Below are 16892 nucleotides of genomic sequence, written 5' to 3'. Positions count from 1 at the left end.
CTCAGTTATACTGCACGATCATCAAGTCTCATAGAATGTAAATGGTTGTGTGTGCAACTACAAATCATACCTCTGTTGCCAATAACCATTTACAATCTTTGCCAACTTGCAGATGACCATTGAGAGTCCACCCAATTTTGTTTTTTAGTTGCATAGGGCCCATTAACTTTGCTATTGGTTCCAATACTTTTGTGCATTGGTTCCAATGAGCAGATCAATTCCAGAGTCAATACCTAGAATGTTAATGCCCTTCAGATACTCCCACTGATCAATATCTTCTGGGCTTTGGAATATTGTACTTAGACACAGTAATAGGACTCTGTGTCTGGAGAAGTCAGGCAACAAAATGGTCACAATCTAGTGAAGAAATCTCCAGACATAATATCAGACCATCCCTTTTTCTAGATTCAGGTTTGGTAATGGAATACTGACTCTTTTTCCTTGCAGGTTTAACAGCTGCACAAGATTGTCAGTGCAAAATGTTTGAGCTGTCAGGACTTAAAAATGCATATGCTTGGACCAGCTATTGGGTTTCTGGAGTTTCACTTTCACTGAAATAATAGAAACGATACAATGTTCTTCATAACTGGCCCCAATATGGCCACATGTTTGTGATGATGATTCAAGAGTTTGAAGAATGTTCGACTGTCATCTTTTAAAATATGAAAGATGCTGGGATGCTACACACATTGCCCTCCAAATGACTCGGTCTTTGCTTTCACAACCCACTTTCAGACAGACAATGCAATTTCCAACTCCCTTAATAAAATCTAATATGTACTTATAAATTTTACTACTGGATTAACGGTACGGTTACAGAATTTGGCATGATGATTATATTCTTTCCACATTTCCTGTACTGTGGAAACATATGTTGCGTAGTTGCTCCTCATGGCCTCATGTTTCCTTTAACATATGTGCAGTTCAGTGATTTGTCCATGTAAGCTAAAGCAATTCTCATGTAATTTCCCAAATGTTCTTTTAAAATATGGTTGTTTGTTTTTTTTGGACAAACTATTGATGGAACAATTGCAACATCTCCATCAACAACATTCTGTACATTGTCAATTCCATCACGTACACAGGCAGTTGCAATGGGATTTAGTATTGAAGCTAGAGACTTGGTCGAGGTCAGGCTTTATTCTTTGCTACTTCAAAATATTACTGCATACCAACTGATATCCTTGAAACATGATGTGATGCTCCATTTTCTTGTATAATATTTGCTATTGTTGTGGCCATTTTCCATTTTCCAGAACTCTTCTCAATAGTTCCTCAATCAAGTATCTCCTTGACAAGGTACCAGGCAAGTATCTCCTTGGTAAAGTACCAATTAAGTATCTCCTTATTAAGGTACCAAGAAAATATCTTCTTATAAAGAGCTTATTTCTCAGCTTTAAGTACGGAACACAAGGTTGATGCAGGTATAGATTGATGATGAACTCTTAGATTCAGTCCATGACCGTCATCTGGTTGAATCTACTGATACTTTATGGATCTTATTCTCATTATTGAGTTCTCTGTTGTTTCGAGTTGTTTCATGTACATTCACACATATGGCAGTGACGGTAGTGTTCATTTCTTCTTATCCATTCCCATTTGCAGTAGCTGTATCATTTGCATGGTTTGACCGTGTATTGACGTCAGACATTTCGTGCCTTATCTTCTAGCATCCTACAAGTTCAAAAGAAATGAATCAGCAGTTCGCGGTTTCACAAAAGCATAAACTTGCAATTTCAAAGCACAGATTGCATAATATTTCACCCAATGCAGCAGTTTTAAACCCAGCAGCCAGATAGACCAAAGTATCAAAAGGACGTCAAACACAAAAACAGATTCACAACAAACAAGCCAGCAAAGCCAACCACGCTAACTCATACTTCCATAAAATTACTGTTTAATTCTCAACAAACTACATTTTCAAACTGTCCCTTCGGTCAACAGTCGCACCTACTGGAGTGTCTAAGGAAGCCTCAGTGTTGGCTTATCTGGCCAGGATCATAACTGGTTTGTTTGGTTGTACGGACTGTTGCCTTTCAAGACGTTCACAAATAAAGACCAAATGTTGCACATTCATGGACGTTCCAATGCCCAAAACATCTAGCGTAGTACTCCTGCTGCTCACCTGTGGTTCTATGGTGCCATGGTATGGTACACTATTACACTCACCATTGCCTCCCAGTGTTGAAATACAAACCTTACATATATTTGGAACCCAATTCAATACAGCTTCCACAATGTTTTCCATTTTGATTTCTTTAAGTTTTTGGCCGATTTTCAGTTCTATAATTTAGATCACCATAAAGCAGAATGAACACATTTTCTGAAAACTTATTCATTGTATTTCTTACTGAAGATATTAAAGGTTCCTTAAGTAATTAAGGGTGGATACAAATTGCACTTTTTAATCTTTTTGGATTGGGGATGTACCATACAAATATACCACCAGAATTTCTACCAGCTTTGACACAGGCATGTTTTCTTGTTACAGTTGCAGTGGGTTAAATGCTGGGTGTACATGACATAGCTTGGGTAGTTATGGCAGTGTAACTCGAACTGCATAACTGAGTGATGGGGGAACTATGCCTGGGGTGCCAACTGTAATTGGTTTGAAAAGGCTGGTGTTGTGGTGGAGGGTTCATTAGCAAGGAAACTGCCTATATATATATTAGGGGTGGGACGCGACTTAAAAAATTAATCGAATTAATTAGAAGCATTGTAATTAATTTATCGAAATGAATCACATTTTAATCGCATTTCAATATTTTACATGAGAAATTTTGATTTAAGTTTGAATGATGAATGAATCAATGAACATTCATAAACTTCAACATCTTGTTTATTTTTCCACCAGTCTACTACACAGACCAATAGATGAGTGCAGAAAACAGAGCAAACAGTTTTCAGAACACTGGAAATTCTGACCAAAAATGAGTTTTGCTCAGGATATTGGAAGAATAAGAAGAACTGAAGTAAATCAGAAGATGTTTTAATTAGGGATGCAAATGATTAATCGACTTTCGATTAATTGTCGATTAAGACGTTACTCGATCAAAATGTATTAATCACGATTAATCGTTAGAGAGCGCTCCTGTAGTAACTTGAACAGAGTGTAAGAACGAGAGGTGAACACGTGTCGCGAAAGACCAGAGTGGAAAACAAAATGAAGCGGGCGAAAAGACGTGCGGTGTGGGACCATTTTGAAGCGGGTTCGGGAAACGAGGCAGAAACTGCGTAATCCAGAAAATCCCGAGGAGGTAAACTTTATTTTCCACGCAACTCAAACAATAGCACTGTTCTCTCCCCCTCCCCTGGCGCGCGCAGGCGCCGCTCTCCCAGTGTCACTTAAAGGGCCAAGTGCCTGTCCGTTAGGGAACTCGCTGCGAGGAGTAGTAGTCGCTACAATTTCAACATTGTTAATTTAGGCTAAGAAGTCAGATGTTCTCTGTGTAATGCGGTATTGAAGTACAACAGTTCCACTAGCTCATTCAATTATCATTTGAACACCGTGCATGCAGCTGTCCTGCATATCACCAGTGCACCTGGTCAACCTAAAATCACAGCTACACTGGGAAGGCGAGCGTTTTCGAAGCTCGCTATGAAAAATGAAGAGTGAGCTAAAACAAAGCTATCTACTGCTACTACTGTAGCCCTTACAACAGATTGTTGGACGACTCTAACAACATAAAGTTACATTACCGTGACGTGCCACTACACTGACGAGAACTGGCAGCTAAAATCTGCAGTGCTGATTACGACGAACATGTCGGACAGACACACCGCTGACAATTTAGCTGACAAGCTCAATGATGTTGTGGAGACTTGGGCACTCTCCGGTCGCATTACAGCATGTGTTCACTACAACGCTAGAAACATTGTCCAAGCATAGGCTCAATAATATTCTGTTTGGCTCTCTATTTAATTTCTTCTTTAATTTTTTTTTTTTTACATTTTTTAAAATGTCTAATGTTTCAAATGCAAGAACGGATCCAGTCCTTAATTTATTCCTTTTTTAAATGAAATAATGTATTTTGTTATACCAAAAAAAATTCCTAATGCATAATTACATGAGCAATATATCATATAATACAATATAATTATCATAATATAATATATACTTTTTGACCAAAGTGTTTTAACTACACTGCTCAAAAAAATAAAGGGAACACTTAAACAACACAATGTAACTCCAAGTCATCCACACTTCGGGTTCAGATAGGAAACAACACTGATTGTGAATCAATTTCAACTGCTCTTGTGCAAATGGAACAGACAACGGGTAGAAATGAGAGATTTTCAACTGATTTCAAAGATTTTTATTAATTGAGATCTAGGATGTGTTATTTTAGTGTTCCCTTAATTTTTTTGAGCAGTATATTTAGCTAATATTTTTAAAAGCCCTATTGAAACACTGAAATTCAGGTGGAAAACGCCGCTTATCGATTAATCGAAAGTCGATCGATAAGATCAATCAACTAACGATTAATGAATTAATCGATAATTTGCATCCCTAGTTTTAATACCATTTTAGATGGTAGACTTTCTTTAATTTCCCAGGCCTCTGCCACAGGCATCTCCATAGAGCCTAGAAGTGTCTTCTGCATGCTCAAAGCAAATGACTGGATCTTCCATTCATCATCTATAATATGAGCTGTCACACCAAGATAATTTTTGTTGCTAACAGAGGTCCAGTGATCCCCAGTCAGAGCCACATTTGTGGCGCTCTTCACAATAACCTGTTTTACTTCCCTTTCCTCATCATTAGCTACTGCATTTTCTTCGACATTGTCTTTCTGGACGGCAGTTCGTAACTTGCATCAGTTGACACAATTTGCAGCACTTTTTGTAAAGCCTGGATTATACTTTCACTAGTGACCGTAGCGCGCGACTCTGCGTTTAAACTTGCCGCGTCTTACTTAAGCCTTCGACCACATAGAGCGGTCTACAGTCCACACTCGCCACTGAATTGGTCAATTTGTCTGACGTGGACATTTTGTTTCTTAATTTGAACCCCGACATGTGGTCGAGTGTTGACTGGCGACACTGTTTGTTTGTACTAGGAGTACATTTAGCAGTTAAGTTATCATTACTGACCTGCGTGTTAGCCCCAACATGTTTTGCGTTGAGGTGGTAACGAAGGGTGGAAATGCTCCTGTGATAAGCGAACTCCTTCCTACATAAAGTTCAAATAACACTATTTTTGTTTGTACTTCCATCTGGAAGTTTCTTATATTTAAGTTTCCCATCCACCAGCGTAGCCTCTTCAGTCATCTCCATCATGCTCATCTTATTGTGTGTCCATATAATCTGTATGCCTGAAACTCGTGCACTGAGAAACATTCCACGGTGCAAAAGTGTCTCATGCGTTAAATGCGTAAATTTTTTTAGTTCGTTAATTTCCCTGGAATTAATTAATCAAAATTAATGTGTTAAAGTCCCACCAATAATATATATATATATACACACACACACACATATACTTGTATATACTTATCGAGGGTTATTAAGTTTAGCTGTATGGTGTGTATTGTTAGTTGCATTGAAATTTGCAAGCATTTTTTTTATTGTTTCACTCCACTTGAAATAATTTTGTATAATAAAATAAAACATACATGTAATATGTACTTTTGATGTTAAAGTTTCAAAACACACTTTTCACTCCATATATAAACTATAAAAATAACCCACTTTGAAATCACTGAATGCCTAATGTCACAGAACCAAGTAATTTACCTATTAATATAGGGGATGATGGGTTAGCATGCGTGGGTGAAGGGGTTAAGACTGGATTATACTTTCACTTTTGACCGTAGCACTGTGTACACTGCGTGCAAACCTGTGAGAATGGCGGAAGCATTTATACTTGACTTGTCTTTTTTTGCAGTGTTCTCCAAAACAATAGCTGGCAGTGTAATGAAATACCTCTGCAAAAACAGGTGAAGGAAAATTGACCTGATGAATTTTAATGTTGCATTGTGTTCCAAGTTTGAAAAGTGCTGGAATTTTGGCTTAAATACTTGAAAATGCTTGAAATTTTAACTTTATAGTTGGTTTGTTTTACGTTTACAAATACAAACCTCTTAATTCCATGGCAAAACTTGAAGACGATAAGATTGTGTGTTTTGAAAATAAATGACCATTAAATAATGTATGCTAGCTTGGTGACTAAAACCTGGATATGCCAACAAGCTTATGTAATATTCTTCTGCTATTACCAAAGACAGTAACATCTTTTTTAACATGATAAAAAGCTAATTAATCATTTTGAGTATATGTGTATTTGTATAAATATGTAATATACTACAGCTGTAAGGTGCTGGAAAATATTGAAAATGGACCTTGAAAGTGCCTGAAAAGTGCTTGAGTTTGACCTTGTAAAGGTATATGAACCCTGCAAATATGCCTTCGTTCATTCCACTGAAGCGTGACACACGTAAAGTTACAAAAATCGAGAGGCGTAGTGTGGGGGGGTGGAGGCATTGTGTGGGGGGGAGGCGTAGTGTGGGGGGGGGGGCGTAGTGTGGGGGGGTGGAGGCGTAGTGTGGGGGGGTGGAGGCGTAGTGTGGGGGGGGGGTGGAGGCGTATTGTGGGGGGGTGGAGGCGTATTGTGGGGGGGTGGAGTCAGTGGAAGTCAGGTTGTCCTTGTTTCATAGCTACTCTTCTGTGCGGTCTCCATTAGGAGAACCCGTCTCTGCTACTGGTGTCTTCAGCGCAACACTGGCACAGCCATGTGACACTGTAGCTGCAAGGGCCCTGAAGTAGCAGAGTAGGGGGATCAGTTAGGACTCCCTGTAAGCTTCTTCTCTCACGTGTGCTCTCGCTCCGTCTCTCTCTCCATCTGTACGTGTCAGCATGATGCATTGAGAGGTTACCATGGTCTTACTCAGCAAACACAACTCACTCCATCTAACTTTGCCTCACACATACACACACCGCCAAGACCACAGTCTTGCTCTAAATGTCTGAAACACACACACACAAACTTGTGCGCGTGCACACACAACAATCCCCTTGGATATTTACCTAGCAACTGCTAGGAGCACCACTGACATTGATTCTCTGTCTCACACACACACTCGCATCTCTTTATCTCCCACTTGCACACACATTCACACACTAAAGTAGTACCTGTCCTACAATAAAGACCCTACAGTTACAAACTCTGTCTTTTTCACACACACACACACACACACACACACACACACACACACACACACAGATTACTGAACATTCTCCTAGCAGACACACACACTCAAATTTATGCTCGCTCAATTTTCATAATCCATAATTGTCAGACTAAAAATAACCAACTTCATAATTTAAAACCTCACATTAACTGACTGTGTTCACAGATGTGTTCTCCTCCAAACGAGCCCATGGTTGAAGAGACGACCCCTGTCACCATAACCTGCAGCGTGCCTGGGTGATGCATCGTGGTGGCTGGCAGATAGAGTGGGTCAGCGGGGCTCTTCGGGCCGATCCACCGAGGGAAGTGCAGGCCATAAGGAACAGCTGGCCCGTATCCAGCCAGGCACCCAAAGCCTGCAACATCGCTTTGCCCTCTCTCTCTCTCTCCCTCTCTCCTTCTCTCTCCCCCCTCCTGTCCGCTCAGCACTCCTGCAGGACGGCGCACTTCCCTGTTCAGCAGAAACCGTGTCGTCCTCTCCAGGGCCAAGGGCGACAGCGAGGACGCGAAGGACAGTGGCGGCTGAGTCCCAAACCAAACCCTAGCCCCTACACCCTAGGTTCCCTAGTACAAGCGGCTCTGCCTGTAGAGCCATTGATGAACCAGGCTTACTGCTTATATGTTGTTATTTGCAAAAATAACTTTTTTTTTTACTTTTATGGTTGCAGAAGGCAAGTCTTGTCTACAGGCACTGATCTGGGGCCAGTGTTGCATTCAAGTACACTGAAACTTTGTGGCTTATCATTGGTTAATCATTACTGGTCTGTCCAATCCGGTTGTCACAGATGGCTGCAGTATGCAAAATAGCACTCCTAAACATCAAACAGATATGGGTAAATGGAGTCTGGGCACTCAAATTTTGCCTGATTTATTTATAAATAATTACAAACCACAATAAGGCAGAAACGTTACCAGGACATGCTAAGAGCTCGTCAGTGTGACAACATAGCAGCAGGGCATATCTTGCATATGTTGCAGTATGTTGCAACATCAACGATATATGATATTTCATATAATTTCATACACGTCCAATCAGGTACAAGCGTCAATGGGGAAAATAGTGTAGCTACACCTTGCGTACAGTCAGCCGCTGTGCTACACAAGGGAAAGGACTCTATTAAAACAGTCACAGCCAATTGAGTAGGTGTATGTTCATACTGTAGTGCAGGGCACTTTTAAGTGTGTTTGCAAAAATAATCACATTCAACGCGGTAAGTGTACCATGTACAAGCTTTGAGACATACTTCGTAAATAACTTCTATTAATGGTTTTGGTTCGACTCAGTGGATTTGCTCTGTTAGTCCAGTTTGTCGGGGCAAGTAGGAACGCTGCCTTTAAAACTCAAGTACCGAATAAGCGGAACAAGACCCTTTCAGTGGGCCAGTCTCACTCCACTTCCAAACATTTGCACCAAATTGAGAAAAAAAAAACGCACAAAAATGCCCAAGCATTCAAAATGTATAGTGACACGTCAGGAAGGTGGAATAGTGTCGCATAAGTTATGAAACTGCGTCAGCGGACATGAAAGGGGGCGGAGCCCTGTGTCCTCATCTTGCGGCTTGATCCCTGCAGCAGAGGAATTCCTCGTGCCGTTTGCCGGTTTAGTGCATTTTGGCAGGACGAGTTCTCAACTGGTAAAAATAGCCCCGCTACACTGGCGCATTTAGCCCAGCTTACAGCATTGTTCTCGTTCCGTCCACACTGTCGTAATTACTGCCGCAAAGCATACGTCATAGTAGCTGTTCAGTGGGTGTGACGTGTCCATACGACACCTTTTGGTAAATATGTTTGTGTAAATGTTAAGCAAATCATGACAAAAATGCAACTATATATATATATATATATATATATATATATATATAAATGTATATATATACATACCCACACACATACAGTATAAGTGTGTGTGTGTTTATATATACACAGTGACCACATCAACAATCTATCCTGGATTGAAGAAACCTAATAAAATATAAGAAGAGTGAATATATATATTTTTTTACTTTAGCTATAACTTCAATTGCATTCAGCCTTACATTTTACTCTAGATTCTGACAGATTGATAAAACAGCAATATTATCTGAAACTACTTCTACATTTACATAATATGACAATTTATCTTATCTACAGCGACTTAGTCAGCCAGAAGCTTATTTGTCAGTACTGAGTATGTCAGCTGCTCCCTGAATTCAACCAACGGTGCTACCAACACCAACCTCTACCTGCTGCACCGAACAAGCTACGGATACCTCGTTTCGATGCACAAAGACCTTGTTTAAAAACAAGTCAATAGGTAAATAAACCAGCGACAGGTGTATAAAAAGTCAAACGTGCCTGACTGCTATTCATTTTACCAGCGTTTCAAAACTTTCTTCCTAGTTCAATACAACTGGCTGCAAAACGCAGCTGACCAAAACTCGTAGTCAGAATTCTCCGACCACTTTAATGTTTAATGTTTAGCCTACTGTAGTGACTCTGTTTAGTTGGTTATTAGATACTCTAACACACAACCAGGAGCACACAGTTAACTTGGCTCACTAGGTTAGTCACTACTCCATACTCACAGGGTATGACCGCAGACATTCACCATCAGCTTCAAGGATGGGTTTCTGTATTTTGTTGTCTTGCATCTTGGGCATCCCTGGTCGTCCATGATTGATGCTACTGTCCTCAAAACGTCGGTGTTGAGCTAACTTTAGTCGTTTAATCATCTGTCCATTTGTGTGGCGCTCAGAAACTGTTCGGTTTGTGAAGGTGCAACACCTAATGTCTTCCTGAGGGTGAAATATCTTTAACGACAATCGTTCCTACTTCTGTTCTAGCGGCCATATAAAGTATTGACTATTGATATTTCATCCTGACTTCTTTTTAACTTCATGTTCCCTAATTGATGGGAATTATCGTTGTAATTGTAAAAAAAACACGTATGGTAACTCACGTCTAACTAAAACTATCCTGCTAGATGTAGACGCCTTCGACACTTGGGCGTAATAGGCTGTTACCATATAGCGTCTTATAGAGTCTTTCACTACATCAGTAACATAGGGAAGCTATAAAAACGTTTTGTTTGTTTGTTTTCTTTTACGTAAACTCATTGTCAGGGTGAAATATAAAAAGACGGGATTTAATGGTCCATGTGCTTTGTTAATGAGTCTGGAAATATAAAAGCATATTTATTCTATGCGCTTCGCGCCGTGTCACGAACCTTTTACTTGTCGGGTCGAGTATATGACTAATTCTCCCCCGTCCAAGCTCAGTGCAAACAGAAACCCGTATAGCGCACACAAAGGCAGTTCCGCTCGCTTTCTCTCTAACGCGCTCACCTTGCGCAGGTGAGCTGTGGTAGTGCGTGACAGCGCTACAAACACCGCCTTTGAAATAGAGTGGCCCCGCCCCTCCGAATCACTCCTTAGCCAATCGCGTGTCTCCAAATGACCACGGGCCCTGTTTGCCCCTTCTGGCCACACTCTCCCTGGGAGTAAAACTCGGGCTGGAACGAAAGACGAGAACTATCCACTTACAGTTGGAGAGACACCCGATATTAGCCGCATGGTACGCGGGTAATATGATCGGCGTGGCCAAAAAAATGAGGCGGAGTGACTAACTTGATGGAGCCTTGGATGAAGAAATAAACTATGTCTTCCCGTGAAGCCGTGAGTGACACTGATGTTGAAAATGTGAACCGGTCGAGCTGTTACGCGTCGTCCTCTGGAGGTCCAGCGCGCGTTCGCCTGCTCCCCCTGGACACCTCGTGCGCCGTGGAGATGCTCGCGGGGCACCAGCTGTCCCCACTGGAGCGCGATGTCACCGGCGTGGACTCTCCCTCGACCGTAAGCCCCGCCGCCGTCACCAACGCGCTCGCTTTCTCCCCGGAGCAAGTGGCGTGCGTGTGCGAGGCGCTGCAGCAGGGGGGCAACGTGGACCGGCTGGCCCGGTTCCTGTGGTCACTCCCGCAGAGCGACCTGCTGCGCGGTAACGAGAGCATCCTCAGAGCGCAGGCGGTGGTCGCTTTCCACCAGTCGCGTTACCAGGAGCTCTACAGCATTCTGGAGAACCACAACTTCAGCCCAGCCTTCCATCCCGTCCTTCAGGAACTGTGGTACAAGGCTCGGTATACGGAGGCGGAGAAGGCTCGGGGCAGACCGCTGGGCGCCGTGGATAAGTACCGCTTGCGGAGGAAGTATCCCCTGCCTCGGACCATCTGGGATGGAGAAGAAACTGTGTACTGCTTCAAGGAGCGCTCGAGGAACGCGCTGAAGGACATGTACAGGCAGAACCGGTATCCGTCCCCGGCCGAGAAGAGGAATCTGGCTAAAATAACCGGACTGTCGCTGACTCAGGTCAGCAACTGGTTCAAAAACCGGCGACAGAGAGACAGAAATCCGTCCGAGGCGCAATCTAAAAGGTAAAGACTGCTCTAAAGTTTTCAGATTAATGACAGTATGTCAGATATTGTCCATCTTTACATAAAACAAATCAGGTTGGCGAATGGCAAGTCTGGCCATGTAGAATGTCACGTGAAAACACTAACAGCAAACTGTGCCAGTGTTGTGGTCCCAACTTTTATGCCATAAATAATGATGTTCCGAGAATACCCGATTATTTTTGTTGTCCGCGCTGAAAGAACACGTCGATCACGCATACTGAATGACAGCGTGAATAATTAACAAGTTCATTTTAACGGCAGAAATACTGAGGTGGGCCAGGTACGCACCACGGTGTTTTGAAATATGAAGCTCCGGTTAAGTAGCAAGTAGCTGGTCTTTCGTTTGTGTACTGAGTGTTTGCAAACAGAAGACGCACAGCCCGCACACGCAGCCGGCGATGAGAATTAAAAGTGTGGTTTCGTGCACGTCACTTATACTGTCAGTCACAGCAGAAGAGTTTCAGTTCAGCATAGGTAAAAATGTGCTCGATTCTGTAAGTTCACACAACCTTATATGTGTGTGTGTGTGTGTGTGTGTGTGTGTGTGTGTGTGTGTGTGTGTGTATGTGTGTATGTGTGTGTGTGTGTGTGTGTGTTAGAGAGAGAGAGAATGAGAGAGTGGGAGAGAGATATAAATAACCTCTTTTTCATCACTGCATTTTTTGAACGACCGCCTCTTACACACACACACACACACACACACAACACACACACACACACGCACACACACAAACACACATACACAAGCGCAGGCGCTCGTGTACACACACACACACACACACACACACACGCGCGCACACACACATAATGAACAGACACACACACATAATGAACAGACACACGCAGTTGACACACACACAGTTTGAAGAGACAACATTCACTTATTTAAATCTTTTTGCTTTTGTGAACAAAACTCAGGTGCACCTGGCGGAGGTGACCTCTCTCTGTCTTTCTGTTTCCGCCCCCTCCCCTACTCACTCTCTCTCTCTCCCTCTCCCTCCCTCTCACGCGCACACACAAACAACTTTTTTATTTAATTTAACTGTTTTACTGATGTCACGCGTTGCTTAAAGCCACTTTGTCGATTCAGATCTTTTTATCTGTTGGTGTTGAAAATTTTATTTTACCTCAGACCATTTCATTTTTTAAATATATCTATACTAATGAAAACCGATTATATACCTACAACGATGATGAAGGATAGAAGATTGCCGTTGAACTGTTAAGAACTATTTGAACAATAGTTTTTATATGAGTTAAAGAATACACCGTGCATGAAAATAGACTTATACTTAAGTTAAACTAAACTAAGATTAAAGCTAAGCTGAGTCCATGAGTAATGTTTTTCCTTCCTTTTTTGCGCTATTCTAAGCAGCAACGTACGAGTCTGACAGAAAGACAGGTCAAGTAAACCTGGCCATTTGTCATGTCCTACTGCGAACGGTAACTTGCGCGCAGCAGAATTTATTGCGCCAAATGGTTGAACGAATGTGTTTGTGTGTGTGTTTAGTGAAGGGGCCTGTTGGTGATTATGGTCGACAAATGAAAGCTGCAATTAGTCCGAACGATCGGGTTCCTGCGCCCTAAACCTGTCTTACGCCTCAGTGCGACATTCTTCCCCGTTAAAGGAAAACGATATTATGATTTTATTATTTTACGTTCGGAACTATACGCGAATTTGACCCTCTTTTTGAATATAAAATGTAGAAAATTCAATTTTCTCCTCATAATACGAACTCTGTCAGAATACTTGTTGACATACTTGCACTCTCATACACCCAGTGAGTCGGACGGCAACCACAGTACTGAAGATGAGAGCATCAAGGGTCAGGAGGATCTGTCTCCATGCCCGCTACCGAGCTCTGCTGATGGGACACTAACTCAGGCGTCTCAGCCTCTCTCCTCTGGATCTCTGGAAGCGAGAGTCATCATCCATGCAGTTGGCGACAGTAAAAGCCCATCCTCCTCTACAGACCCCACTTTCAATGGGAGCTTGGAGCTCTCTGGCAGCAGGTCATGTCCACCAGCAACCTTCCACAATGGCACCTCTGCCTACCTTCCTTCCCCAGGAAACATCCTCTTCAACGGGCTGAGTCTCGGACTCCAGCCCCAGGATTACAGGCCCGGTCCGGGTGTCCTTATCGACGGAACTGAAGTGGATGATTTCATACAAAAAGGGCCAGAAGGGAAAGCCGAGGGAGTACATTCAGGCACAGTGACCCAGAACGGAGCCTCGAGCTCGGGCTTGACCTACAGCCCAGCCCCTTCCTCAGAGAAGCTTCAGACAGGAAGTTACAGCCTGCTGTCTGGGGGTAGCCAACAGGACTCTGAGACATCTCTGCTTAGCAATCATCTTTGTCTTCCTCACCTTAAACTCTCGTCATCTTCCTCACCAGCAATGCAAGGTGAGAAGAATGTAGAATGTGAATTTTGCTTGTCTTTACTGTCAATATATGGCGCTTATATGCAAATTTAGCCTTGAATATTGCTTAGATATTTACAAGTAAAAAACAATTAATTGATTTGCAAGTTGATTCTTGTCATTCTACCCATTTCTCTCTCTCCTTCATTCTCCATCCCTCCTTTCCTCTCACCCCCTGCTCCTCTCCGCCAGTGCCCGCTGCGCTGGTTAGCGTAGCCGTTAGCTCGTGCGTTGCGGACTCCCTGTGCTCGGAAGAGGACGGGATGAGCCTGGCCCCTCTGCAGCCCAGCATGGTGCACTACAGTCTGGGCAACGTTCCCATGCTGGCCCCCGTCAAGCAGGAGCCCCTGGAGGTGGCAGGAGGGCGTGAGAGCGAGGTGGATTACTCCTGCCATCCCGCACTTCACCCCGGCTATACACACAAACCCTTACACCTCGAACACGGCCCGCTGTCCAGCACGCCGGCACCGCTGGCCGCCGCGATGCCGACGTACACCACTCTCAGCGTCAGCACGTCCCTCCTCGGCCAGACGGAAGCACCGGAGGTCAGAGGTCACGACCCTCACATGACCCCGTGCCAAAATGGGGACTTCCTGTGTCCTGGGTCAGAGCAGAGGAAGGTGAGGTCTGGAATGAGTGAGGTAATGGCAGGGATGTGTGTGCAGGTCGAAGTGGAAGAAAAGGACCTGGCCAAACTGCGGTCGGCCCACGTGGACGAGGACATGATGAAACTCTGAACTCTGGTCAGATCATGGTTGGTGTGGACATGTCTGAGGTTATGGGACAGAATTTTTTTTTGTCTCAGTTTTATGTTTTTGAATGGCTTGTTTAAACTTTATGTGCTAATTTATACATGTTTATTTACATGTATTCTATTAAGTTTGATAACGTACACAAAGCGCTCTGCTAAAATATGCACTTCCAAGCATGCAAAAATGGGAGATGCTATGTTGTAAAATGAGGATTTAATGGCAATCTTCAAGAGAAAGTGTGTGAGTGTGAGTGTGAGTGTGTGTGTGTGTGTGTGTGTGTGTGTGTGTGTGTGTGTGTGTGTGTGTGTGTGTGTGTGTGTGTGTGTGTGTGTATTTTATGGTCATCACCTGCTGTTTCCTGCTGAGAACAGTTGAGCAAAGGAGACAGGTGGGAGCTGGTCACATGACCTCCATGGTCACCAGTCCTGCTCAGTCATGTGTCAAAACATGAAGGTCATCACTCACGCAATCATGCAGCCCCACACACACACTAAATGCCATAGGTGTGCTGCAAATGTCAGTGTACGTACATAATTAGTTTGCTAATGTTAATTGTAAGTGTAATCACTAATAGCACCGTGTTACACGAGTCGTTGCATTTATATTTTGCGCTTCCTAGCTGACACGACTGGTGATCAGCAGTTCGCTGCTCTGAGAAAAGAGGCGGCCTCTCTGTGGGCATCTTCACTGGTGTATGTAACGTCATCTGTAACGTCATCTGTAATGTCGTCTGTAACGTCATCTGTAACGTCATCTGTAACGTCGTCTGTAACGTCATCTGTAACGTCGTCTGGGAGCGGTGACAGCAGCTCAGAGGCTTTACCCGGTGCCTTTTGCTCACACAGCAGCCTTGGCCTACACACGTTGTCTACACACTTTGATTTCGTGCAGCACTCTTTTCTACAAAACCTACTAAAAAACAACATGTAAAGACCAATATTTAAAAAAGAGATGTGTGCAATATAGTTATCTTGCATTCTTGAAACTAAAAGATTCGTACAGCTGTGTACGAACCTTTAGCACCTTCTCAGATGTAAGTAGTGTATTTGTATGAAGCCAACCAGAATGTGTGTGTGTGTGTGTGTGTGTGTGTGTGTGTGTGTGTGTGTGTGTGTGTGTGTGTGTGTGTGTGTGTGTGTGTGTGTGTGTGTGTGTGTGTGTGTGTGTGTGTGTGTAAGAAGGATAAATAGGTCAGGCGTCTGGATAGAGTTTTGTGACCTGAGCCCTTCAGCTGGAGGGTGAGTTTACTGTCACTTCTTGGTTCTTCTTGGAGACTTCATGGAACCATACCTGAACTCCACCCACACACACACACACACACACACATAATACAGACCCTCCTCTGAAACTTTCAAACATTTAGTCCTCTACTAACTGCAAAAAAAAATGTTCAATGGGACTTCAGCAATAAACGTCAACATGGTGGAGATCATCAGTTTGTGAAGAGTGCGTGGATGGTGGACGTCTCATCCCTGACGAAGATCCAGAGACACACTCACACTGTTTACTCTGGAGAATGAATTTACACCGAACAAAGGTTTCAAATTCTGACATGAACTGAATGTATTTTCTTTCATTAAATATTTATATTTATACAAAAGGAAGTGTTACTGCTTTTGCCTTTACGTTCCTTCTGTTCCCTCTCAAATGTCTGGTAGACTCTTTATTTAAATATCTGAAAGAAAGTGCCCCCCCCCCCCTCCCCCCCAGGTTGGACCTCGCTGGCTGGTGTGGCCGTTTCTGTGCTATGTCTACGGAGAACGTTAAAAATTCCTCTGGACAGGAAACATGCGAATAAGAAGGCTTAAGTAGCCGAGTGATGAGGGGAGGGCAAGACTGATCCAGCAAGGCCATGCCAGCGTGCTGGAAAATCAGCATTGATCGTTTGCACATGCCTGGTAGTCTGGAGCTCATTAGCAGCCTGCCCGTCTCAGCCCCCTTAATTCAAATAAACATTGGGGGCGATTTCTGGAGGCCCCTGCCACAGCGAGAGCTTGATGATGGGGGGTCTGGCTAGGGCTTGGGAGGGGTGGGGGGTCAGAGGGAGACAGTGGGGGGCAAACCAGCAGGAGTCTGGTGCTCCACAAGGGAAACAGACCACAGCGG

The 16892-nt window shown here is 43.4% G+C and overlaps 2 protein-coding genes across 3 annotated transcripts in view; one reads left to right on the top strand and one right to left on the bottom strand.

The window, feature by feature from the left end:
* The window catches only part of mnat1 (MNAT1 component of CDK activating kinase), a 29300-nt gene extending 18788 nt beyond the window's left edge, over positions 1-10512 (bottom strand). Inside the window, exon 1 of the mRNA XM_076985589.1 lies at positions 9751-10512. Coding sequence (XP_076841704.1) covers positions 9751-9839 — 89 coding nt within the window. The 5' untranslated portion in view covers positions 9840-10512. The remainder of the gene's footprint in view (positions 1-9750) is intronic.
* Positions 10513-10632: 120 nt separating this feature from the next.
* six4a (SIX homeobox 4a) lies at positions 10633-15634 on the top strand. 2 transcript variants are annotated; one of them, XM_076985579.1, is made up of 4 exons: positions 10633-11591; positions 13395-13561; positions 13682-14017; positions 14227-15634. In XM_076985579.1, exons 1-4 carry the CDS (start codon positions 10822-10824, stop codon positions 14769-14771), a joined length of 1818 nt encoding a protein of 605 aa, XP_076841694.1. In that variant the 5' UTR covers positions 10633-10821; the 3' UTR covers positions 14772-15634. The 2 variants fall into 2 exon arrangements, with proteins under 2 accessions (XP_076841694.1, XP_076841693.1); XM_076985578.1 differs by having other exon boundaries at positions 10634-11591; positions 13395-14017.
* The last annotated feature ends 1258 nt before the right edge of the window (positions 15635-16892 follow it).

This window comes from Brachyhypopomus gauderio, unplaced genomic scaffold, assembly GCF_052324685.1.
Source record: "Brachyhypopomus gauderio isolate BG-103 unplaced genomic scaffold, BGAUD_0.2 sc43, whole genome shotgun sequence".
Classification (NCBI taxonomy): Eukaryota; Metazoa; Chordata; class Actinopteri; order Gymnotiformes; family Hypopomidae; genus Brachyhypopomus; species Brachyhypopomus gauderio.
Note: the sequence above shows the minus strand (reverse complement) of the source record. Positions and strands in the feature narration are given on the sequence as shown.

Bases quoted from the DNA above. Each gene is read 5' to 3' on its own strand.
- six4a (XM_076985578.1), top strand. From the start codon at position 10,822: ATGTCTTCCCGTGAAGCCGTGAGTGACACTGATGTTGAAAATGTGAAC. The intron at 11,592-13,394 runs GTAAAGACTGCT...TCATACACCCAG, and splicing joins TCCGAGGCGCAATCTAAAAG to TGAGTCGGACGGCAACCACA. The intron at 14,018-14,226 runs GTGAGAAGAATG...CCTCTCCGCCAG, and splicing joins TTCCTCACCAGCAATGCAAG to TGCCCGCTGCGCTGGTTAGC.